The 27,947-nt window shown below is 39.7% G+C and overlaps 1 protein-coding gene across 1 annotated transcript in view; it reads left to right on the top strand.

The window, feature by feature from the left end:
* Window positions 1–25,313, top strand: part of LOC105258105 (protein groucho-like) — a 67,202-nt gene extending 41,889 nt beyond the window's left edge. The window contains 7 exon segments of the mRNA XM_025407441.1: window positions 17,543–17,596; window positions 18,756–18,947; window positions 19,451–19,669; window positions 20,418–20,485; window positions 20,616–20,894; window positions 22,027–22,630; window positions 23,331–25,313. Of these exon segments, the coding sequence (XP_025263226.1) occupies window positions 17,543–17,596; window positions 18,756–18,947; window positions 19,451–19,669; window positions 20,418–20,485; window positions 20,616–20,894; window positions 22,027–22,630; window positions 23,331–23,438 (1,524 nt within the window). The 3' untranslated portion in view covers window positions 23,439–25,313.
* The last annotated feature ends 2,634 nt before the right edge of the window (window positions 25,314–27,947 follow it).

The following is a 27,947-nucleotide window of genomic DNA, read 5'->3' as shown; positions in this document are numbered from 1 at the left end:
TATATAGTATTACCATAAAAATTGTTTTTATAACATGGTAACAAATTCTAAATTAAGAACGAGATTTTTATTTAGATAGACGTATAAAATTATATTCTGAATTGTCGAGAGAGGAGACATTTCGTATCTATAGCTTTACAAAAGTATTCTTTTTCTTTGAGACATCAGAAATTTAGGTAAAGGGAATTTATTCATCGATAATAGATACGTACTGTTGCATTGAATATTGTCGGTTGGTCAATGCACACTTAACTCCGGAGAGAGACTCATTGTCAGCGTAGGAAGAGTAGCGCATCATGACGGACGGCGCGTTAGCCGAGAATTAAAATGCTAATTGCAGCGACGTCGAAAGCCGATAAAACGGCCGACACTCTCGGCGAGCGAAGCGAGGGAGGAGAGTAAAGAGGCACGAGTGAGCGCGCGCGTTATATCGGCGGAAAGTAAACGCAAGAGTAATAAAAGGGCCGAGTTTAGAGTTGGAGCCGCGCAAAAAGGGATAGGAGCATCGGATGCTAACTTCCACTTAACCATCGAATTCATCGTGAAAAAAAGGAGGGAGGAAAAGGGAAAATGTGGATGGAAAGTATATCCTCCGGATAGTCTCGCGTGCCTATCCATCTATCGGTTTCTCGTCGGCGAGAGCGAGCGTCCCAAATGCAATCGTGCGTTACCCAAGTTTCCGTTGAAATTGGATTACCCTCGTTGGCCGCAAAGGCGAAAAAAAGGACCTGACCTGACCTCCGATTTTTCCTATCTGATTCAGGAATTGTAACGTTCCGCGCCAAGTCGAACACGGTCGTCTATTTTGTTTAATGTCTACCTGAAGTGAAATTCCGCGTCTCTTTGTCCGGAATCGCGAGGACAAAGCGCGCGATCTTTTCACGAGAGGACGGGACGCGAAAGAAGGGGCGAGAGAAGGGGCGTATAATTAAAAAGCGTGAAAACAGGCGAACAGTTAGCCGGGTCGCGCACAGACTAAATTGGATTATTTTTCTCAGCTGTTCCCTTACCTGTGCAAGCGCCTCGCTTACTCTCTCTTTATCTCTCTTCATTTTGCCCTGTCGGTTTTCTTCCCTCGGTGCATCTTTCGCGACGATTAGGACGTAAATCCTTCAACTAATATAAAATAATAAAAAATCTTATCTTTATCAAATTTCTTGGTCAATTTTCACTAGCAATGAAACGAGAGAAAGAAATATGAGAAAAAGCATAATTTCAAAACTTATTTTAATTATAATATTCCATATATTTTCAATGTATTAATTACAATAAACAGAAGGATCTTGTATTATATTAAATTTTTCCGCTAACTTTTACCAAATTAATTTTACTAAATTAAGTATTTTGTTAAAAGAGTTGAATATATATTATTTCTCAAAATTTACAACTAATAAAAATATGACACCATATAATTTAGCGGAAAAATTTAATATAATACAAGATCCTTCTTTTTATTGTAATTAATACATTGAAAATATATGGAATATTATAATTAAAATAAGTTTTGAAATTGTGCTTTTTCTCAAGACATATATATATATATTAAATGTTTCGATTCTAATGTGGATGGAAAATATTCACTTGAGCGTTTTTGTTTTTCATTTGTATTCTACTCTAAGTTATCACTTATCATGTGAATATTTTTCTAAATCCTAAAAAAGCTACATCATAAAAATTGAAACTAAGACAAATGTCATATTCTTTTTCTCTTATCAAAATTAATAATTATTTCATAGACAAAAATATTTTTTGTTTATCAATATTATGTTACTCTCTCTTTTTCGCGCAATTAGATTTGAGTTAATCACCTATTTAGTGTACGTTATAATATCGTTGAAAAATGTGTGGCGGCCATCTATTATACAGGATGAGTCATGCAAGTCAGACGAGTTATATCTCTTTCACGTTTGATGATAGGAAAAAGTGGCGGAGAAAAAAAAATTGAACGGTTTAATGATGCCTAACTTTTTATGACGTTACTTTTTTTGCAAATTCGAATTGCATGACTCATCTTGTACATGCGCGGATGCAGGAGAAAAGAAACTAAATTATCGATAAAAAATATAGGTACTAAATAATAAATTAGTTTATGCGAAGTACATTGCAATATTCTTATAACATCGAATTAATAAATAATTATTTACATAATTCGAAAAACGCGCGCGATTTATTTTGTTCGTCCGTTTGCCTTTTAATTTTCGGGAAATGAATTTCTCTTCAATCATTTCTTGGTCATTCGCCGCGTTCTAATGATCTCGAGTCAACAAAAATTGTTTTGTTAAAATTGTTTTTTACTTTTGGACTTGTGTAGTTGTCGCGGTCAATTGTCGCTATCAAACCGGTAGAAACCGCGGGAGCCCCAACATTTTCCCTCTTTCCAACCACGCTCTCGTATTATCGTTCCTTCTTTCTCGACGCACTAACAACGCGTCGTTTACACGGGCAATCTCTTTGGTCCCAAGAGTGCCAAGAGGGAAGTTTGTTTGAAGTTGAGGAATCGAGCGGACCTGTTCATCAACCGCATTTTCTCGCAATCGTATTGAAGTCACGATAAATGATAAACAATTTTGTGATGTCTTTCAATTAAACTGTCGGAATTAATATAAAGAATTCTACTTATATTTTGTCTATATTTATCATAATATGGAATATATATATATATATATATTATTTGTCAGTATTATATCACGGACATCTGGAAATTGAAATAAAATATTTTGATCACTAAAAGCTAGAAACTAAAATAAAATATTTTTATACAAAAATATATTTTTCAATCCTTGTAGATTACATATTTTTTTCCTATTTCTGATTATATATGAGTCATGTTTTGTCGCAGTTTTTGCTATTTCAAAAAGTGCTTGAAAAGTTCAGAAAAATTTACGTTTCTTTAATATCTGTAGAAAATAATCGTGTACGGCAAAAATTACAAAATAAATTTGAAACATTTTTTTAATAGAAGAAGGACTTTGGGATATTGTATTGTTAAAATATCGATGAGATCAAAATGACCAATATTTATGATCTTCTATTTATTTTCCTAATAATTCATTTGTCCTGGTCGGAAAAATCCTCGAAATCACGGAGCTTCAAACATATGTTTATTAAGAAATTCGCTATTGTCGTCGACGCGCGTTGATGGATACCGAGTAGCCTGGTCGAGAACGCGGACGCGATGTCGTGTTTCAGTCGTGTGTAATTCAGGGAAGCAACAAAGACGAAGGGAGCAAGAGAGAGATATATATATATTGGCGCATCCGGAAATGAGTTCTCGCTCGTGTCCACATTCGGGTTCTTAGGTCTGCCGTACGAGTTCCGTATATACGCGCACGTCGAGAGAGAGGATTAGTCGTAGCTCTCAGCACACCACCATCTTCCCTGTATATCCCCTCGCTTCATCCCCGAGAAAGCATTAATCAAAGGAGCAACCGTACGCCCTGTTTCCGTCGCGATGAAAGCTGCTGCCGGTTCCCCACATGAAATCGCTATATCACGGCAAAGGGTCTATTTCTCGTCTTATACTATTATAATCGATTCGTCCTTGGAGAAAATAAAGTCCTGTAAAATTCAAAAATTTTTATCTACCTTTACTAACAAGGAAATTAGAAAATTTTTATTTTAATGAAATTTTATGCACATATGGAAGAGGGGAGGTAAATAGATGAATGTAGAAATTTTCAGCTGCGGTCCAAGAACAATTCTAAGAAACCACTCCTCGTATATAGAGTAACGTTTTGCTACCCTTGATATATCTCGAAAATCATTTGAGATATTAAAAAAATTTTGAGAAAATTTTCAAAGATTTCTGAAAAAATTTGTTTAAAAAATTATTTCTTCGAAATTTCACTAATGTAATTAGTGTTATACGTAATTGTGTAGCGGTATTCTTATCATGAAACTTTTGTATAAAATCTTTTGATAAAAATAATTTTCTCAAATAATTTTGGAGATATATCGCAGAAAGTAAATAAGCGTTCTACATATGAGAGGTAATTTCAACCCTTAGAATCGCTTTTAGACGGTAATTGAAAATTTCAAAATTCACCTCTCTATCCTCTCCCATTCCCCAAATCTGTGAAAAGTTTCATCAAAATCAAAATTTTCCAATTGGCGAGATTCCCTTGTAAGAAGACATCTCAACAATTCATTTTAAATCGGTGACAAATTTTAAAATATACAATATATATATTTTTTTAAGTACAAAAACGCAAACTTATCTGTGCGAGTGAATCAATTTATAATATTTACGTGGCAACACACTTGGACTCGACGGTGGTGATCTTTTTTCGCTCGCATCTTTTTATTTAGCGCAACTATACTCGTACCGTGTATAAATGAAGAGATGTCTGATTGTGTCCGATGGTGACCTCATTTTCCCTTAATCGTCATCCCGGCGTTGTCACCCGGCGCTACTACGTTGCGAAGGGTGGAGAGGTAAAAAAGATTCCCGATAAAATCCTGGGATCTACCTCGCGCGCCCGCGGCGGTCTCGGTAATGCGACGGAGGATAGTGCTCGTTGTGAAATAACGTTTCAAAAGCGTGTCGGATGGCAAAGTGCATTTTTTATAGCGGCCGGAATGAAATTGAAGACGGAAAGTCTCAAACGTGTTAAATGGCAAAATTACAAAAATTTTCACTACGGCGTAAGATAAACGACATATTATTGCACGATAAAGTGACGTTAGCTAAAAATGCGAGAGAGGGAGAGAGAACAATCTAATATCTAATTAATTGTTTTAATTAAAATTTGAATCGATAATCGGAGGGGGAGGGGATAAATTTAGAATTTTTTAAACCCTAGCTATATTCTTTTCGAAAATTATTGCTATCTCTTAAAGTTGAGTTTACTCTCAACTTCTTACGATATTTTACGAACAAGGTTTGTTATTTTTGCTTTGTTTATTCGAAAAAAAAAAAGAGCTGCATTCATCTAGTATACCGTTAAATATACAAGTTTTCAATTTTCACGAATTTAATCGAAATTCGAGCAGCGCTATTTTTAGACTAATGAATGGTAGTAGCTGGATTCAAGGCGGAATCGATGCTGGGTGTTTACGAAGACGGCGGTTTAACTTTGTCTCCTCGTCCTGATCCATAGAAACGTGCAGACATCGGGATGCGCGTAGATGTGCGGTAGATTCATCTGGTGGGAATCCGGGCGGCGAGAAAGGGTGGAACGTTACGAATAGCGCGAGAAACGGAGAAAGATAGCGCGAAGAGGAGGTAGAGATGGTCCAGAAGAGGAGGAGGAGGAGGAGGAGAAGGAGGAAGAGAAAGAGCGTTGGAACGGGTTAGGATGGGTGGGTGGTTGAATTTTTCATCTGACCACGTCGAACCAATTAAAGCGGACCACGGTACCCAACCTCCACCTCCAACCTCTTCCACTTTTTTCGTTCTCTCTTTATTTCCGCCCCGCGTGCTGGCCTTTATCCACCCTCTCTCTTCGCTTCCTCTGCGAGGGAGAAAGAGAGCTAGCGGCTCTCTTTCTCGGATCTGCTCTTTTCCCTCTCACTTCCATCCGTACAACCCATCCAGCCCCTTCGTCCCGGCGTCCGTGCGTTCTCCTCTTTCCACCCCGTCTTCCTCCACTCACTCACTCTCTGGCAACTCGTTGGATTTTTTCGCGTCACGAGGCGGTGTAATTTATTTGGCCGAGGTAGAGAGGCGCCCGCGGAGGTGGTCGACAAAGCGAGCGGGGGGTTGGATCGGCGGTACGAGGACTACGAGGGGAATATCGCGAGAGAATAGGCGGAGGCGGTGGAGGTGAGGCGGCACGGAGGTGACGCGGCTAGAATGAGAGCACGAGGAATAGCGCGGACCAGCGCGGACCAGCGCGGGAGGAGAATAGGAAGGGAGGGCTGGTTTCAGTTTATTTTGTGGGTCCTACCTACCTACCTACCTACCTACCTACCTACCTACCTACCTACCTACCTACCCGCTCGTCACTGTCCAACCCCGTTGGTCAGTCGGTACGTTGTTCCCGTTCTCTATCTCGCTCTTCTTCTTCCCCAACGCCGCTTCGTTTCCTCTTTCCGTTTTTGTATTCGCACCCCTTCTCCCGCATGCATTCCCATCCGTCCGCCACGCTCTTATACGTATCCCTTTTTTTCTCTCTTTTTTTCTCTTCTCCCCCTCCCCCCCTTCTCTCTCTCTCTCTCTCTCTCTCTCTCTCTCTCTGCGCGACCATATATAATATAGTCCACTCGTTCGCTCCACGAACAGCAACGCCGATATAATATTAAAAAAAACTCGGGACTTCCTGATGGATCCGCTCCTGTATTTTTCGATTACTTCGCGAGCACAGTTTTTTTCCCGGTGCAATCCGACCCCTCCGCTCCGCCCTTCACCTGTTCCACCTGTCAACTCACGGAGAGAGGGCTGCGCCTTCTGTTGGAAATTGAAAAGATCGTCGCTGTGATTTGTCGTCGCTCTACGAGCGCCTACGATTGTCTTTGTCGAATGCGAACGACGCAAAACTATCTCGTATCCCTTGATCTTTCGCGCAATAACTCTTTCGCGAAATAAATATATGATTGTTCTTTTTGTCAATTGTAATTTGTTACTTCTCAAAGTACAAAGAAGTACAAGAAACTTGTATTTCTCGTTCTCTCGTTCTCATGTTTAATATTTTTCTATGTTTATGCCTATTATTTCACGCATTATAATGTAATATTAAAAAGGTTGATTTAAACTATAACAATTTGGAAAATTTTTAAAAATATTTCTGAGAGATTTGTATAAATCAATTTTTTGCTCTCGGAAAATTTGATGACATTTTTCGATGAAAAATCTTTTCGCAGTCTTTTTCAAGTTACATGCATCTTTAATAGAAGGCTTAATGATGGGATTCGTTACGTTTTGAGCGATCGAATCGATTCCGCAGCTGACGGATCATAGTTTTCTGCTGACTGCGGGTGCGTCATGTCGTTTTAAATCGCGACTATCGATTCATGTCCGCGAATTAACGGCGTCGATTAGATAACAATAATACGCTCGCGAGTATTACACGAGGCCAGCTGCGCACTTCTTGGTCGATTATCGTCCACGTCGTCGGACTCCTAACTAGTTGCGCGTCGTGATACTAATGAGAAGCTCGGCCCGTCCACGAGAATCTCTCATCCATCATCCTTTCGCGCTATTTTCGATTCGCGCCGCGCACATTTGCCGGCTATTCCTCGCACTCGATAATTCGCACGTGATATTGTAAGTGTTCGCACTTTTGTTGCTTTATTGACTACTTGAAATTCTTTAGTATTTAAAGCTGTATCGATAGAAAGAAAATATCTCTGTAATGTAATATTAGAAGGTTGATCGTGTTGTACGAATTCTTGGATTAGATCAGAATCAGTTTTTTCGCGTATAGTGTAACATTTTACCCTGTATATTTTGTTTCAATATTGTATTAGCTGTAATTAAATTTGTTAATATAAATTATAGATATTTTTACTTTTGAAATACAATTTTTAAAGTTTGTATGCAACGTATATGATTTTTTCTAGTCTAATTTACAAATGTACGTATTTTCTTTCTTAAACGATAATTTTGATAAGATTACAAGAATCTTGACAATCTTATTACGTTTGGCATTGTCTTGAGAACTAAAATCTTGATTTTGTCTCGAATTTCCAGACAAGACAATATCAAGATTGATACTTTGCGTAACCCTGTTTTCGTTAGATGTACTCTTTAGTTGTTTATGTGAATTTGCGCATTTTCGTAAAGTTGGATTTATTTGTGATCCAAACGTTGCTTCTCGCTGGCCAATTTCCTGGTCACCATTCATCGAGTAAACTACTAAGCGGTAAACAACTTGGTTACCGATTGCGAAAAGATGGCCTCCTCCCTGGTCTTAAGGGATTTCCGTCAGCCTCGAAGCCAAGTCTATCAATTCGGGTTGGCGCAACAAATTTTATATCCGTCTTTGCACCTTATTACTTTTTCAGGCACGAGCTCTTGGAACAGTCGATATCTCCGACGGGCGGGTTCTTGTTACAAAACGCTCTGTCGACCTCTCACAATCGCTCGTGAGAGACGTCGGTGGACCTGTCTTCCTCTCGCCAAAGCGAGATGCCGACCGTCTTTCTCTGTTTCATTCACCCCCATCTCCTCGTCTGTGTGTCTCTTCCTTATTCTCCGCTTCGTCCTACTTCTCCACCTCCTCCTCTCCTTTCCTTCTTCTCCGCCCGCCGCCTCTTCTTACTGCATCCCTCGATGCCGCTTCCACCAGCTCTCTTCAGCCAGGAATATAAAGATCTCGACGATCCCGGTTGTAGCGGCCGACCCAGTGGCGTAACTACGACTTTGAAAGCTCTTGTCGCTTTTCTATTTTACGACGCAATGTTTCTCGTGCCGAAAATCCCATCACGCTATATCTTGTTTCGGTTCTCATTGATGATGATACGATAAGTTCATCGCGTTGAATATATTGTAGCGGTTTACACGAAACGTATAGATGAAATTTTCTCAAAAAATTCAAAAGTCGGTCTTTTTCGAATAAAGTTTCTGTTAAAGATAAAATTATTTGGTATAAAAGTAATAATTGCAAAAAATTGATTTTTTTAGAGATATAATTAATGGAAAAATTCATCGAAAATACAATGTAAATATGTTGACCCAATCAATACATTAAACCATATTATCAATCAATCGTAATGTGTGTAATTGAAAATAATAGTAAAATTCAAATCTGATAATTCTCACTCTTTCCTTCGATAAAACGGGGAAAGGAGACGCGTCTGTGTTGTTATTAAAGCATTTAATAGGAATGTTTTTGCAGTAGTTTTTTATCAAAACTAAAGTCTGTCTTACACGAAGTAACGAGCTGTAAGATGTGATAATAATATTAACGTTAATGAATATTTATTTCTAATTATCTGAAATTTTAAGATGATATACATTTTTTTTCTACTTTATCTATTTATCGCATGGGTAATGTAATTGTAGTATTAAAATTGTAACGTTAAAATAATTTAACTTTTAACGTATTTAGAAACTGATTTCTTTTTCGCTTATCGATTTGTTTTCACATCGGCATAGGAAATTATTCTCTGGCAATTCGTATTAAAGCGAAATATCTTTAATCTTATCGCTCGTTACAAAATGTAAGCGAAAGTATAAATCGTAACAATTACATTCTCAATTCTCTCAGTCGAAAATTATAAAGGCGTATTTTGCACAATGGGAATTATGTGTCGTAACGTGTGGCGAAAAAGAAAAAAAATATCGTCAACGTTGAATCAAAGAAATGTTTGCGAATCGACACGCGCGTGCAAGTGTGCACTTTAGCGCGTGCATCATGCGCTTTGGCGCCTTCCTGCATCGTCACACGCATATTCGCGCGTATTCGCGCACGCACAGGCGTCGAAATGAGGCCCCCTCGACGACGAAACGCATACGTACACGTGCACAAGGAGCACTTGGGATACCTAAAGCGGAAATTCGAGGTGTGTACGTGGTTGCTGCGAGTGTATCTGCCGCGACGCCTTGGGGCAAAGAGGGACGAAGGGGAGGGAGTGCGGGAAGAGGATGCTAGGAGACTGGGGTGGCTGCTCGGGAAGTTGAGCGGGGGGAGGGAAGGACGGCGTGTGGGGTGGTATGATGACAAAACATTCGCTCTGAGCTTCCGCGGAGAATCGGGACGCGGGGGGGAGGAGGTGGCTCGATGTACAGCCATAGGGGGTAAGAGAGGTAAGGAAGGGGAGGGGAACGGAGGAGAGCTAGGTTAGGTTCGCGGCTGCTCTCGGGGGCCAGGGGTGACCGCGCGGGGGTGTGGGAAAACGTGAGCGCCGGGCGGAAAGAGACCCCCATCCACCATGCCTCCTCCTCCTCCTCCTCCTCCTCCTCCTCCTCCTCCTCCTCCTCCTCCTCCTCCTCCTCCTCCTCCTCTTTCTCCTCTGTAAGCGAGGTGAGGTTGTACGGTCGGCTCCCGTCGTTCGTGTGAAACGCGCATGTACGTGTGTATCTCGCGCACGGACGCGTATGGTGTGTACACGAGTGTTACTACTCCGTGTACCACCCTTTGGCGAGCATGTAGAGACCGGGCGAAGGGTGAGTGAGTGAGTGAATGAGAGAGAGAGAGAGAGAGAGAGAGAGAGAGAGAGATGCATATATATATATATATATATATATATATATATATATGTATATGTATATGTATATGTATATGTATATGTATATACATACACACGTGTCTGTGTATGAGAGAGCAAGAAAAGAGAGACAGGAGACAGATAGATGGATAGATGAAACGAGAAAGGGAGAGGGAGGAAGGGAGCGCAGCGACGTGGCGAGGAGGTTTATATCTATCATTTTGTATTTCTCGCAGACATAAAAATCTATACCATCGCTAACCTTCGTCCGCCCACCGGCAGCAGCGGCAGCGGCAGCAGCAACACACCACCACATCACACTACGCCACGTCGTTTCGCGTCCCTTCGCCGCGACCGACCAACGCTTTCACCACCCATCCGAGCACCTTCTCCCCCTCTCCCTCTTCTCGCGACCTGCTCACCCTCGTCCCTTTTCCGATCCCCCTTTTCGCCGTTCGTGCCCTATGTCGGAACCGAAACCTGGCTGTGAACCGAAAGAGAGAGCGAGAGAGAGAAACAGAGAGAGTAAAACTACCGTCTCTCTCTCATTCTCTTCCGTTGCCCTCCCGCACCGCGGGATGACTGGATGGATGGATGGATGGACGGATAGATGGATGGATGGATGGATGGAGTTGAGTCGCGGGGGTGGGATAGAGGGTAGAACGGGAGTGCAAATATCGTATTTATTGTATGACGAGTCCACGTATCCCGAGCTAACGCCTCCTGTCGGTCCACCTCCTTCTCCCGCTCCTCTTTCTCCTCAACCTCCCGACGTATCGAGAGAGCGAACGCGTCCCTTTTCCCGACTTGCCATCTCACTTTGTCGCTCCCTAGCTTCCTCTCCCCCTCCCCCTCTCTCTTTCTCTCTCTCTCTCTCGCGATACTCTGTATACGTGCGCGCGCGCTCGTTTCGCACCTTTCGAGAATGCTTCTTTCGCTCTTTATAATGTCCGGGACAGACTCGGACCACCCTCAGGTCGGGGCCCTTTACCGAGAGTGACTCGCTAAAAGAACGAGAAGGGAACGACATTGTTGTCGTCGTTGTCGTCGTCGTCGTGATTCTTTGTAGTACGATCGTTTGACGAGGATCGAGTTATCATTGGTACTCTTCTTTACCTCCTCTTTCTCCTCCTCCTCCTCCACCTTCTGTCGTCTCTCACTCGCCGGAGGTAATTATGAATACTGTTCAAAGCGAGGCGGGCAATAAGGACGCGCTGATTGAACGTTTAATAGGAAGTTTAATATCGCGCGTTCGCGCTGCTTGGCATAACAACAAGTGGATTTACGACTACTCGGCTCGCCGCACTACGGAAGCACGAATATTCGTTGTTGGTGGTCGCGGTCGCGCGAGCATACTTGAACGATCTCGTCGCGTTTTGTTATACAAACTGACTGTAATTCGCTTTTATCGAATGACAAGGACGGCCCTCTCACGCGCCGCATATGAAATAATTATCGGATAAATGTATCAGGGTGTCTTGGATATGGAGTTTGCCTCGATATATTGTTGAAAGCGTGTAATACTCAAAAGAAATGTTTTACTTCCGTAGTCGAAATCTCTTTGCGTCGAAATTATAGTACGAGATTATTTTCTAAGTGATTGAAAGAGAGGAGAGAAACTTGTAATATAATTGATGCGATAAGATTAAAATAAAATCGCTAGGTATATGTAACACGGCGCAATATCTGTCACCGAGCACGCCTCGTGTCAGGGAAACGACTCTCGTCGCAAGACACGGCGCTTATAGTAAAACGCCAACGCCCCATACATGCGCGCGAAACGGGGTGTTAGGCGAGGGGGGTGGTAAGAGCGGAGGCAGAGGGGTGGTCTGTTGTGGATGTCAGAAGCAAATGTGCTTTCGGCGCGGAAGGAGCTTAAGGAGCCCGTAAATTTCCACACCGTGGAAAAACGACATGCACGAGCCTGTTGAAATCCTCTCGCCGAGCAGAAGGTGTCCTACCTCCCTTTCTACCCTCTTTCAAACTTTGTTTCTCTTTTTTTTCTCTTTTCTTCTTTTCCATTTTTATTTTGCTCGTCCTGCCTTTTATTCCTCTTTTTGCCGCCGCGGGTCTCCCCCTTCTCCCTCCCCCTGCCACCCTTTACTCTCGCGGCGCGAAGCTATTGGTCACTTTCGAATTTAATTTTCGCACACAGCGGCGACGCCGAAAAACATTTACGAGCTATAAAGGATCGGGTCGATGGAAAGGTGCAAACTGCGATCTAAAAAAGGAAAGGGAGAAAAAGAGAAAAAGCTCGCTGGAGAAGCGAGAAACAGAGAGGAGGAACGCGTATGCATCTGACCGCAAAACGAGCGAGAGACGGTAAATGTCACTGCCAAACGATTTTTCTAAGATTATGATGCGATGGATATTGATGTCGAAATTGTCTAATCTGTTCTGTATTAACATGTGAATCATGAGAAAAAATGGTACAAATGGTACAAATCGTGCACTTTTTAAGATATAAAAGCACTTGAAAGCATCCAACAGAAAATTCACGGTTTTTTATAGTACCTCTCTTTATATAAGTATTTAACGTAATACTTTATTCTAATGGGGCACAAATATAAATATATGGATAAATAGTAATGTATATATTGCCACTTTATTCTACAACATTTCACTTTAGATTGATTTTTTTATTCTTTAAAAGAAAAATGAATGTCGGATCATAATTGACTTGTACTACTTATCCATTCAATAGCTAGTTTGTTGATAATTATCGAAAACTCGTAATAAATTTGAAAGCTGTTCAAGAAAAATGAGTGCGAACTGAGAAAGAGATAAACACGATCGCGATAGTTATATCGTAAAATTTCGTCGAGTCGATAAATGTCACCATCGGCGCGCATGCTGCGATTAATGAATTATAATTGGTAACAACGAGCGCGAATTTCGCGGAGGTGAGAGTAGAAGGAAGATCGGAGATAATGCGAGAAACGGAAATGCAAGAGAAAGAGAAAAGGAGAAGGAGAAACTGGAGGAAGCGAGAAAAGGTAGCGGAATAAAAGGGTGGAGGCCGCAATGAGCTGAGCTTTTCCACGCTTCCCCTAATTACATTTTCATACGAACCGTTTCCCCTTTATTTTCTTCTTCGCCCTACGACCATTTTTCCCGGAGCTAAACCCCCTTCTCCGTCGACGGTCCTGCTACCCTTTTCTTCCATTTCTTCGCTCTCGTCTGTGCTCTCGCCTCCTTTTCTCTCATCTCTTCTTTTTCTCCTCCTCCTAGTGACCCTTTCACCCACTCGCGCCTTTCCGTACTGGAAAAAACGCTTTAATACGTTCTCGCCACGTTGCCGAGCGAAGAAAAAAAGAAAAGTATGAGGACGAAAACAAGAGAAATATCATCCTCAGATCACAGTCTTCTCGAAATGCGTCAATTTTCGACCCGCGTACAAATCCCGCATTAAGAGCGCATTAAGGAGCGTATTCTGCAAAGCGCGGCTTCTATGACAGGACTGCCTACGAGATGGATTCTGAGTTCTAAAGTCTCGTAGCCGAGATTATTGCACTAAGAAGAAATGTGTATTTGCCAGAGTCCAGCGTTAGTTTAGAGCTCGTTCAAAATCAATTTACCGAATAAAACATCATCATTATCGATAATCGCGCGCGTGTCACCTCTTTAGATTTATTAGATTCCCATATGAACTTGCGATAGTTTTCACATGTCGCAATAATATCGCGACAATTTTAAATATAAAAAGATATTTCGTAATTTTAATATTCTCGCAAAATGTTGTGTGCGATTTGTAGGCTCTTGAAGTAGAAAGAAAGGTGTTATTTACTATTACTTTTTATTTATTTATTTATTTATTTTCATTATAACGGAGCCACCTTTTTGACCCCCCGCCATTCTCGGCGATTTTTGTTGTCGGCGAGCGAGTTTATTCTTCGTACGTCGTCTCTCGTCTCCTCGTGTATATCCTCCGTGCGTGCGACATAATCGCTTTAATACATTTCCGCTGCGTCCTCGCTTCGAAACATAAAAGCGGTCGCTCCCGTAAAAGTTATGGGACAATGCTTACTATCGCGTCGTCGCCTTGAACCGAATAACATAAATATATATAGTATTCCGTCGGACATATTTTGTATCCCCGAGATTGACGTTAAAAAAATCGTGGGACGCGTCATACAATTTTCAACTTATTAAAAAATATTGTTATATAAAGTATCATAATATTGCTTTTTCGAATGTGATATATGTCGCGGAAAAATCAAGCGTTACGTCGTGCCGCTAAGAAATGTCTCTACATGATTGTTATATCGTGCGCAGAGCGCTGTTGGATATATTAAAGACTTACAAAGTAAAGTGTAAAATGTAAAAAGGTATGGTTGAATTTGCATGAGAATTTTATGGAAGTTTGCGCCTCTCGCGAAAGAATGAAACGCCGATGTGCAAATGATATTCCTGCAATCAGCGACGGATTTTGCATGCGACGCAACAGCCGAGCTCTTGCATGGTCGGATAATTCCATTCCCGTCCGTGAGTGGACACGCCGCTTTTCCCATCGTAGCCACTCGCTTAACTTTGCGAAAGTCAGCAGTGCAGTCGGAGACGAGACTAGGAAGAGAAAGAATAAGAAAAAGAAGTATGGGACGAGGAGACAAGGAGGCAAAGACCTTCGATTCTTCTTTCGTTCTCGTGCGTTTGTTTACAGAGGACCTCGATGGAAGACGGCTGGCGCGGAACGAGGATACAGGACCCTGAGAGAAAAAGGGAAGGGAGAATAGAGGAGCCGAGACGGAGAGACTGTAACAGAAAAGTACCAAGGACGCGCGAGGCGAGGGGATTCGGAGGAAGGGACAAGCCGAGGTGGTGGAGAAGGAAGAGGATGAGGAAGCAAAAAAAAGAAAAAAAAAAAAGGATTCGAGGATTCTCGAGGCGAAGAGTCGAGTGGTTGGGTGGTCGAATAATAGAGCTGCCCTTAATACCGTCATCCCCGCGCTATCCCCGGGTTAAACGAGGAAAGAGGTCGGCGGAGGAAACAGTGCACCGCGAGAGAGCGAGAGAAAGAGAAAGAGACAGACAGTGGCGGTGGCACGGAAGCGTAGGACGGGACCGGGACGAGGAGAACGAGGGGGATCAGGATGGTCGCTCGTGGTTCGTGTGCCGGCGCCGCCGTCGGGTGGGAACCAGGAGAACGGAATAGAAGGGATGATAACATTTGTATCATATTTAACGCTAGAACGAGCGGGTTAAGGGGTGGAAGACAGCCTCCGCCCGCCGACCTTCTCCTTCTTCCTCATCTTTGCCTCCTTTGGTCTTCTCTCGCGCTCTCTTGGTCACCCTCCAACCCTCTGCCCCCTCCTATGGCCTCTCTTACGACCGCGTTTCTCCGTCGCTACCCTCTAACGCCACTTCGCATCCCCTTTCCCCGCTACTCGCTCACCACTCCGAGTAATATACCACTGAAATCAATACCACCACACTGCCTTCTCTATTTACCCAAGCTCATCATTCGTACACAAATTTATTGCATGTCCCTAGCAGCTCGGGACATCTCTCCCGAACTGCTAGGAATATATTGCGCGATCGGATTGCTACGATTTCGTAATAGCCTGGCTAATGTCACGCGGCCCATTTAACGCGCCGATGATTATTTCTTCTCATCCGGCTATCTTGAGCAGAAACTATATTCCGATTATCTTTTCGGGCTGTCTGCTCTATTATTCTGTCGTGTAATAAGATATAGATGTCCTCTCAAAAGCATCGATCCTGTGATGATCGAATGAAATGTAAAGTGTTCTTCACTGAGATTTCTACTTTAAATACGTACTTTGTCGTCAATTCGATGTAACACGTATATATTTTTTATTTTTATTATTCATCGTATAATTTCTTAGTTGTTATTTTTATTATTTCTAGATGCATGTAGCACTAACATATATCTAGGCACAATTTAATAATTGTATATATAAAACTAGTAAAATCTCAAAATTTTTGAAAGAGCTGTATACGCAGTGTACGCATATAATATACACACGCACACGCACACACACACACACACACACACACAATATATACATGCACTGCTCTCTCAAAAATTTATCCAAAAAAAAGGATTTATACTACGCGGACGTCACTTTTAATTATCCTCAGTTTATATTAGTCTACGATCTCAATTCTGCTTTCCCGTGCGAACAATTTTCTCTCGCGGAGCACAGCCGAATGTAATTTATGCACACGCTGGGACGTCGGGTAGGATCGCATTAGACGGCACGTGGTAGCTGGAGAGAAAATTTTTTTAAATACTCGCTCGCGCTGAATTATTTAAAACGCCGCGACGCGCACAGGTGGTTTTACGCGTTCATGTACGACGTATCCGCATACAACCTCACGTGTGCATCTTGGTGTACGTACATGTGTACGTACGATGCGTATTGCGTCTATGTGAACCGTTATGTGTTGCGATATTACGTTATTAGGCGGGCAACCCTACTATCGCATGCCCTGCTTTGAGCTCGTTATACGCCACGTCCTGAGGAAACGGAGCGGTAGCGAAGTGAGGGTCCTGTTCTTGTACGGGTGAAAGATAACCGATAAGTAGTGCTACCAGATAAATGCCGTACCAGATAAATTAACCGTACGCGATATACATGCATTTATATGTATTACGTCGTATCACGTGAATGCAAAATTGTGGAAATATAACAGCGGCTTGTTACAGATATAATCTATAAGATAAACGTTATACACGATAGTCACAAATTGTTTCGCGAATAATTATTAACCGTATAGATTAAGCAATTGCAGCAACTTTTAATTACTTTTAATTACGCGTTGTACGCGCTGTCGAGTTGAACTTGACTGTAAGAAACTAAAAATTTAGACATATTTTTGCCCGAATTTTCAAATCAGAGTGTCTGAAAGTAATTTTAGACAATATGTCTTAATCACAAACCTTGTTTTTTCTGAAAGTCAGAAGAGTTACTGCAAATTTAGTTAGCGTATCTGTAAAAAAAACTCCAGATACCTCTATCTGAATTTTCAATCAGCTATTTCTTAGTGTTTGAATACGTTACAAGAATTGTCGATAACATTCAAGGCGAGTTAGAAATATAGTTTTTTGCATTCAAAATATTTAAGCGTCTATTTATAATTGATACTCATAAACCTCTTGTGAAACCTCTCGCGAATTGGATTACATATTCATGAGCTCATGTTGATACTGTAGTACTGGAGCTCATTAGTCGTCTATCTAATGACGTTCACCGTTAACTTATTGTTAGAGCACAATCGGGGAGTTGTGCGAGTGCACGAGATATCAAGATTAATAATGCATCTTTGAGGCTGCATCCGCTAGTAGGACACGCGCAAATATGGGTCGAGCTGTTCGGACGGAGGTGCGTCAAAAGCTCATTGATGTACCGAGTAGTTGCTCGGCCACCAACCCCGACATTCATATAACATGTCTCTATCATCGTCTTATATTTCTTTTTCAATTTTTCAGGAGAGCGATGCTGAAAAAAGCGATCAGGATCTGGTTGTCGATGTGGCGAACGAGGTAAGAGACTGCTTAGTTAAAAAAGTATAATTTTTTTCATTTTTGTACGAATATACATCTTATTATCTACAAATAACTTTTAATCATTGATCACTTTACATACAAGTCTATCACAATTTTTACACTTATTTAACATATTAAAATTATCTATCTAGTGTTGAGAAAAATTTAAGTTCTTTTTATTAAGTACATTGTTATTTTGAACTTTATATTTATATAAAGTTAGAAAATTATATTACCAGATTTAAAGTTAGATAAATGTAATTTGTGTGTAGGCGAGAAAAAGATACGATTTAAAGCATTTCATTTATCGTGTATCTACAATTAAACCTCTTTGAACATATCGATTGGCTATTAAAAGATATATACAGAGTTATATACAAGAAATTTTTAAAAGCTTAGAAATTCTATATCGATTCTTTAATCGATATAATGGACTTATATATTGGATGTAAATATCATATTTATGTTAAAATTAGATGACGTTTAGATTCGGTGGATTCGACATGAAACTGTTTTTATTATTTATCGTTTATTTTTTACATATTAAAAAAAAATAATTTCTTTATGTAAATAGGTTTTTAGATATCACAACTTTTAAAAAATTGATGACTACTTATGTGTTAGAACATATTTGTAACATGTAGAATTTATGGCAATAAGTTCTAATAGTTTATCTTTCACTAAATTTAGATTCCATTACCAAATATTATTCAGTGGATAAATATGAGTTTCAATACTATAGCTGGAATGATCTTTATAAGAAACGATTTTCCTATACTATAATCAAACTTTATAACAAGAGTGATTAGCCTTAGTGAATAGACGCTATAGAAAAATTTTCTTTCTAATTTCACTAATAGTTCAGATGTAAATTCTGTCTTGTTATTCGGATTGATAAAACATATGCGACATATTACATTATTTGCTGTCATTCATCTATTCGCTAATTATTTATCTCAATTAAGTTTTCACATCTAGAAAATTATTGCTACAAATGCAAGACCATTCGTTTTAAGAGCATTAGATTATATTGTGGCGAAATGGAGGGGAAGATGGAACGTGGCTCGCAAATCACACGTTTGAGAGCCCTATTTGTCAAGCTCGATATGGTGTACGCATTTGTCTAAAATAAGAAAAAAATGTGCGTGTGCGATAGGAGGCATCATCCCCGCACGCGAACGGCGAGCATTCGGATCCACGCGAAAACGGTACCTTGGAGAAGCTGGGCGCACCAGGTCACGTTGGCGGACCGGCATCAGGGACGGGCTCGGCATCCGTTAAGGACAGGCCACCGTCGCGCAGCGGCAGCTCATCCGCCCGTAGTACACCGTCTCTGAAAAGTAAAGATGTAAGATCTCGCGGAGAGTAAGTTTATTCGGCGCTGCGACCCGGCCCAGTCGTGAGCTTTTGTCGCCTGAATGTATCGAAAATTCCATCTCGCGATCCATCAAAAATGAATATAAAGTCAATCTTTTCGCGAATCGCCAGATGTTTCTTTTCTCTTCGAATTACACGTATCTTACTTCGAAGCGTAAATAAGAAGGTAAAAGGTACATTAAAAATTGCACATGAAATAATATAGTTGTAAGAAAAAAAAAATTGAATTGAAATCTGTGACATCTGGCGATTTTAACATCTCCGCGACAATGGAGCAAATGAATGAAATTTTGGCGACTCAAGGCACGGAACGTATTCATTCATTCGATCGATCGTGTTGAAGCAGCGGCTCTCTGCCGTCGCGCGTGCGAAAGAAAAAAGGAATTGCCAGGGATTGACGCGGTCGAGCTTAGTACGATTGCGATGTAATGTGCGTCTGCAAAAGTGGGTGCAAAAACACGGTACGTTCGCCAGGTCGACAAGCCGGGTACACCTGTGGCGGCGGCGAGGGGCTCGCGCAGTTGTACGCCAACTATGGGCGGCATCCCTGGGCCCTTGGCATCGCGGGTCTATCATCCGCCATCGTCGCAGCAAACGCCACCGCAGGGTTATCAGGGCTTGCCATCCCGCGGCAATGAGCCGCCGCAGTCGCCCTCGCCATACAGCAACTTGCCATACGCGAGGCCCTCTTTGGTGATTCACGACCCCGTAACTCCTTACGTTATCACGCTTTCATTAATCAATCAATTAGCATCATATCATTTTATACGCGAATCAGTATCGTATATATGCGAATATAATCGTTGTGCACATGCGTTGTGTTATCATTTATTTAACTCTAGAAGGTGATAATATTAGTTTTCTTCTAGTCTCGTTCACAATTGTCTCGTATAAATATTACAAGTCTATATAATTTTAACGTAAAATTAAAAATTGCTAGGAATATCAAATGATCTCCATCTTGCGCAAAAGTCCTCCTAGAGTTAAACCGCAATCAATCTCGTTGCAAATTCATGCAAACATCACAGAGATTGACGTTTCTTAAAAGCCATTTGTTTCGCAAATCATTTACAAATCAAATAAACGCATATACATGTATACATATAGAGTAAAATAGTGTAATATGCCTCGCGACACATTTTTGTCTAAATCAACATAAGAACATACAACGTATGTAAACATTATGACGATTACTTATTATTTTATGGAATGAAAAATGAAAAATTGCGTAACGGAACAATTCGTGCGATTTTCCGGTTGATTGTAGTACCGCCGTACTATCGACTCCCGTTTCAATATCGATTTCTTATCGTTAAACTCGTTATATCTGAGCAATTAATGAGGCATTTTACACGTCGTGGCGTATTACATTGTTTTACTCTTACATATATATATATATCCTGTTTATCATGATACTGAACGAATCTCTCTTTTTTCGCAGCTTGGTTTTGACAGTCACATGAGGATATCCGCGAGTAACGGGCTGAGCAACATCGCGGGCGGCAAACCGTACGTAATTTGACAATTTACGACACATGCACGAAGCCCTCTTAGATCCTCTCTTCCCTTCCGCCTCTGTCTCCAGCGCTTTATTGTAATAAGAGCCGCTAGTTAAGCATACTACGCATACGTTTCGCAGAGCGTACTCTTATCACATGAACGGCGAGGGCCAGCTACAGCCCGTACCATTCCCCTCAGACGCTCTAATCGGACCGGGCATTCCGCGTCACGCGCGTCAAATTAATACCCTGACTCACGGCGAGGTGGTCTGCGCCGTCACGATCTCGAATCCGACCAAGTACGTTTACACCGGCGGTAAAGGTTGCGTCAAGGTTTGGGATATCGGCCAGAGTGTCGGCAGTGCCAGCGTGAAACCAGTTTCGCAGCTGGACTGTTTGCAACGTGACAATTACATTAGGTAAGAATACCTCGCTATGTATTATATTATTATATATTGAAATATCCCGTTTCATCTTTGGTTACTTTCAATTTTTCCAAAAGAAAAACATGTAATCAAACGGAATAAGCAGGGTGTAACAAATGACCAAGCACGATTAATCATGTCGATTAGTCATATTGCTGTCATGTTGCCAACAATTATATTATTGTCAACATTTCTTGATAACGTGACAGCAATTTCACAGACAGCTGGCTATCTGGGAAACTTATACTAGGATACGTCAGAAAAGAAAAAAAAAATCTTCTTGTTTCCCCAAACAGGTGAATATGCCGAATTGTCAATTCTGACTCTTCTATGATTTATCACTTATCTTTCAAGTGTATTTGTATGTGGTATTTTTTCTTGTATAGCTTTTCTTCATTGTGATTTTATGTCAATTTGAAATGAGTGCTCCGTTATTTAACTGTATTATCGGAGAAAAAAATACAAGCAGGGGATACGTTTTCTCCACTCAGAGAGGAGATGAAGCCTGCAGAGATTATTTACGAAATGCAACAGCAACACGGTGAGACTTAATCTAAATCGCAGCAGGATCTATGAATGGCTAGATCGTTTTAAAAATAGTTGGATTTTTGTCTGCGATGAAGAGCGTTCAGATTGAAATCCGATCATTTTTAAAACGATCTATCCATAAATCTTGCTGTAGACAACTCTCACCATACTGCTGCTGTATTCTACGAATAATCTCTGCAGGTTTCATCTCCTCTCTGAGTGAAAAAACGTATCAATGCTCACATTTCTTCTGGATTCGTGGACAATAGAGTATTCATTTTAAATTGACATCAAATGAAAGAGAGCTACGCAACAAACCATCACTTTGAACATACAAATACACTTTGAAGTTATGATAAATCATAGAGGAATCAATATTGCCAGCTATTTGTTTAGGAAAACAAAAATTTCTTTGTTTTTTTTACTTACCCTAGAATTTCTCTCGAGTAATCGATGATGGTAGAGATAAAAAAAAAAGCGAAAATATTTTTTTTCTCGCATCATAATTTAAATCGAAATTAAAACGATTATATTTAATTTTAATAGCAAAATTAAGGGAGAGGAAGGAATTTGGTGAGACATATCTTCTACCTCTCAGGTCCGTGAAACTTTTGCCCGACGGAAGGACTCTGATAGTCGGCGGGGAGGCCAGCCAACTGAGCATCTGGGACCTAGCGAGTCCCACGCCGAGAATCAAGGCGGAATTGACTTCGTCAGCGCCCGCCTGCTACGCCCTAGCGATCTCGCCGGACTCCAAGGTCTGCTTCAGTTGCTGCAGCGATGGCAACATCGCTGTTTGGGACTTGCAGAACCAGACGTTGGTCAGGCAGTTCCAGGGCCATACAGACGGGGCGTCCTGCATCGATATCTCCGCCGATGGGTCCAAATTGTGGACCGGCGGCCTCGACAACACCGTGCGCTCGTGGGACCTTCGCGAAGGCAGACAATTGCAGCAGCATGATTTTACCTCGCAGATATTTTCTCTCGGTTATTGTCCAACCGGGGAGTGGTTGGCCGTTGGAATGGAGAACTCGAACGTGGAAGTGCTCCACGCCACCAAGTCTGACAAATACCAACTGCATCTGCACGACTCTTGCGTGCTCTCGCTGCGTTTTGCCTCCTGCGGAAAGTGGTTTGTCTCTACCGGCAAGGACAACTTGCTGAATGCTTGGCGTACGCCATACGGTGCTTCAATCTTTCAGGCAAGCATTTTAATATGAGCTTATCTTAGTGTAGGTAATGTATACATTTTCTCTGGATTTTATATTGGAACCTCTCAAGAGTAAAACGCGAAATATATTGTTTCTACGCGCTAAGTCACTCTCTCGAATAATATGAATACGGATAACGGTCAACCCGCGTAACAATGCACAGAACTGCGGGCGCAATACCCTTTCCCGTAGAAAGAACATGTTCATAGACATGTTAAGTCTTGCGAGTAACTATCATATGAAACAATATCTTGTCGTAAACGTGACGGGATGACAGATATATCAGATCCCCTTGTGGTCTATTCTTGAAAGGTTTCAATGTACTTTGATTTTTTTTTCATTTCCGATTAACATTGGACATGAGTTGCATCGTAAAATTTAATATATTACGGGAGCATTTGTATGACGCAAGATATATCTATATACGTAGGATATATATATATATATATATATATATATATATATATATATACATATATATATATATATATATATATATATGTATTCATTTCTTGTATTTATCAAATTTTTTCAATTCGTTGAACAAGATCAATCTAAAAGCAAATAAATTTCCTGTTTCTCCAAAATATTTCGTAAATCGTCAATTTGTAAATTGAGTAACAACGTTTATATTTAGCGTATGTATGGATATACAAGCTATATTTTGGACGAATTTTGTTAAATTTTGCAGTCTAAGGAATCATCGTCGGTGCTGAGTTGCGACATTTCCGCAGACGACAAGTACATTGTGACTGGATCCGGCGATAAAAAGGCCACTGTATACGAAGTGATTTACTAAGCCTATCCGTTAACGAAAAGAAAGACCTGTCTTTCCTCCTTAATAGTGTTAAAATCAATCGAGAACTTTATTAATCTCCCGTATATCTTCCCTTCGCAAGGAGGGGAGCGCAAAAAGTTCCCGAAAGTGGGATTCTTAGCAGCCTTAGGACCCTTTAAGACCATTCGACTGGTAATTGTGTACATATATGCATATGCGAATCTATAACGGAATTACAATAGAAGAATGTGTGAAAAATCAGTGTATGCGTGCATGTACGAGTGCGTGCGTGCGTGTGTGCGTGCGGAGCGGTTCGCACGCCTACTAAAGTAAACGAGAGGAGCCTTCGCAAACGGTGATGTTAGACATATAATATGATTTTGTAGCTACGTAAATGTAGGATTATAACGCGCCTAAAGCGGCCTGGTATCATCGAGATTAGGCGTCGCAAGATTAGTCTCGCCTATCGGCGAGAAATTGCATTATGCTTTTCAGCGAACGGAACACGGGCGTTCGTCGAGACGTCACTTCGAACACTTTTGCAATCGCTATATCTTCAAACAGAATCGAATCCCTTCTGCTGTCCCTTCTCGAGTAACACAAAAAAACCGTCTAAGAGAAAAAACGCATTTGAAAAATGTCCGAAATCTTCTTTTATGATATTTGTGCGACATTGTTTTATTTCTAGAAGCTTAATTGTATTGCGTTGGCGGACTTTTATTAATGAGATGTACATTCATAGATGCATATATGCAATATATGTAATAATCTGTTATGAATAATCAATATTGTTAAACTCGGTTCGATAATTTCTAATCGGGATAAAAAAGCTATATCTCTCGAGTAATTTGTCGAGCGTATTAAGCAAGAGGACGGCACATGCTTTGAACTGTCAGATTCTATCGGTGTCAATTTCACTGTCACGACTCCTATTGCCATTTGACACATAGCAAACTTGATTACAAGCAAATACTTTTTTTGCATCGTAAGCATAAAGAATGATACCTTATTGTGTAATAATTGAATTTGTACGTGATATGCGTGATGACGGCGAATGGCAGATACGAATCCCTGTACAGAATCCTTGTACATATTCGACGTTTGTGATTATAATGATTATAAAACGAGTGCGCATATACAGTGTACTCGGAATCTTTAAATATACCTATGTAAAGTACAACCCCGTGCACAATCGAAACAAAACTATTTCTCTACTTTAATTAGGTGATACAATGCGCGGAGATCAATAGAGGCGGATGACTTGCTGCAGTTTTTAAATATCGAGTTTTATAATATTGATGAAAAAAATATTGACATTGCACGAAAAAAAAAAAAAACCAAAAGATCACAAATATCTTATGTTGAAAAATATTTGAGCAATAATATTATAATTGGGGTTTTATATCCGATCGTATAAAATACGATAAGGAGCATCTTCTCCTCGTAAGTGCTTTCGCGAATGATTTCTGCTTTCGATTGATCTTCGTCTTGCGAAAATTAGCTGGATGAAATTCTCGACAGACAGACGAGCGCGAATTATAATGTATCATCGAAATGATTAAATTTGTGAAATTATACGGTCCTTTATTCTGTGTCCTTAACGTGAAGTAATAAAACCAAGTAAACCTTAAGAAAAACGGATAGAGTTACTTTATTATAGTTCTCGCAGTTCTCGTCTTGCTGGCGAATATATGGCAAATTGAGAGGTTTGATTATATATGTATAACGCGCGCACGCGCGTATCACTTATGTAGGGAAAGATATGTCATATAATTAATGATGACGTATCCGCAAATTTCTTGAGGAAAAATAAATACGAATCTATTTCACTTCTTCCTCACATTTTTAGTAATAATATATGACAATTGATATATTATTACACACACGCGCGTATACACACACACATAAATATATATATATATATATATATATATATATATATATATATATATGATTTCATTTATTGTCTCGTATCAAGTTGGATTTTCCCAGTTTCTCTCTCTCTCTCTCTCTCTCTCTCTCAGTGTGTAATTAAAGTCACATGTGTGTGGCAGAAGAAAATAAAATTGTTTTTACAACGAGAGTTTTTTACGCGCTTTCTTCAAACACACTATTGCGTGTTAGAATCCATATGACGAATCGATGACTCGCATATTGTACAATATGACATACATATAATATGTAAACAGCGATTATATCCGACGAATTAGTAGTCATCGCGAATGAAACATTATTCATTGGTAAATATAGATAATCGTCGCGTTTCTCTATCTAATAAAAATTATCTGATAAAATGAGTATCGCGAAAAAAAATTACTACTTACTGATTATATAGCTTTATCTTCAAAAGAGATAAAGAGAAAAAAATATTCGTGTATATTTCTGATATCATTTGCTAATTGCAATGAATTTTTTCTTAAAATTCCGCGATATGAATAAGATACATGAGTAAGATAAATTTTCAAAGGAAGGAAATGTGAATCGAGAGAAGGAGAAAGTAAGTACCACAAAAGATATCGCAAATTTGTTTCCGATAATCTTCGATGTATTTACATTTTACGTGTGTACAAGATCGTTAAAAACATTAAATGTTTATGCTCGCGTTATACGATATAATCTGTCCATATATTTACATATTTTTCCGTGTGTACAAGATTGTTAGAAACATTAGGTGTTTACAGGTTGCTTTTTTTTCCTTTCTTTCTTTTTCTCACATACCATCTCGCGCATGCTTTAATAAATTCCGCTCGCTCTCTCTCTCTCTCTTTCTTTCGTCGGATCATCGTTTTTAAATACCCTCTGACGAATAGTCGTTGCTTATATACAAGTAGAAAAATTCTAGTAACGTCACGCGTTATTACAAACGGAAGGAGGGAGGAGGGAGAATACTACACATACGCATCCATCCTTCATACAAATCGTTCGTACAAATGTTTACAGACATGTTTCGAAACTTTTTCTTAATCTGATTATCGTGACACAATTATACGTTCGTAGTTTCGAGATAAAATCAAGGGAAGATGAAAACGAAAGTGGGGGATATGTAGAGAGTGCTGAGAAATATATATAAAAATTCATGAAAACGTGTTTCGCAATTTTACTGATCGCATCACGATACAATGCAATATCTCACATATATACATGTATATTCTCTCATTGTGTTTTATCTCATGTGTATACGTGTGCGCGTATTGTACAGTAGACGTCAATAATACCAAAATTAACATATAAAATTTGCCTTTGAGATCAATAATACTAAACACATTAAGTTATTTTTCTGCACGATTGTTAGCTCGAAAAGGAATATTGTTTTGGATATTGTTTTGGAATTATGTACAGACATCTTTTTAATAACTCTAAATGTAAAAGATTATGTCGTAAAATGTTTAAAAGATAAAAAGTTATACGCTACTAAAGTTATAAGCTATATATTATATAAATATAAGTATAAAATTAAAAAAATATAAAGATAAGCAATATAAATATAATACACACATGCGCGCGCGCGTACACACACACACACACACACACACACACACACACACACTCATATATAATTATATTCATATTACTTATCTTTATATTATTTTGATCTATTTAATATTTATAGTAATATTATTTTAATATTAATAATAATATTAATAATTTATATTTTATAATATACAAATTTATAGTATAACTTATTTATCTTCAACTATACGAATAATAATCTTTTTCTTAAACTGCATTTAAAGCTGACAGACTTGTATATGGCCACAATCCCAAAACAATATTTCTTTTTACTAACAGTTATGATGCACGAATAGTTTGATGCAATGCGTTTAGTTATTACTGGTCCCAAATGTGTGATCAATTTTATATGTTAAAGCATCATTGACGCTTACTGTTTCATAATCTAGAAGATGCATAACGCAATCCGACTTTTAAATTAGTTAATTTTACAGGAAATTTTTCATTACAAATGAATAATAATCTTTCCGCACTCCTTGCCTTTAGGATTTAGGTTTCCAGTTCACTTAGTTTCCCAGAACACTAGATCCAATGGCGGAGAGGGAGAAACAGAGAGGAGAAAACTAAATTTTTTCCCTTTCTTCTACTTCTTTTGAAAGGTGTCGCGGTAGTCTGAGTTTTTTAAACATTAAACAGAGAACAGTGTGATAATAAAAGAAATGATGTATGGTAAATAGTATGGGAAATCACTCGAATACTTTTAAGAGAGAATTGAATACTTGTACAATGATGAGAGACCGACTTACCGTGCCTAATAGTCGATCGTTATCTTTGCGAATCAATTTTTCCTTACACGTCTATATCTATCTACAAATATGAGGGATGTAAAAACATATACAAAAGTACAGTACAATTCATGTTATGTCGCAATTCACAATCGCAACGAATCATTAAATCACTCTAGTAAAATTTGTATAACAAAAAGAAGAAAAAAAAAAAGAAAATTTATTTGAACCGCTCGGATTACTTTAACGCTAACAATCTTCGTCATGCAGAACATATTTAAAAAGATATCCCTGC

This window comes from Camponotus floridanus, unplaced genomic scaffold (genome assembly GCF_003227725.1).
Source record: "Camponotus floridanus strain SB8 unplaced genomic scaffold, Cflo_v7.5 scaffold177, whole genome shotgun sequence".
In the NCBI taxonomy this organism is placed as follows: Eukaryota; Metazoa; Arthropoda; class Insecta; order Hymenoptera; family Formicidae; genus Camponotus; species Camponotus floridanus.
Note: the sequence above shows the minus strand (reverse complement) of the source record. Positions and strands in the feature narration are given on the sequence as shown.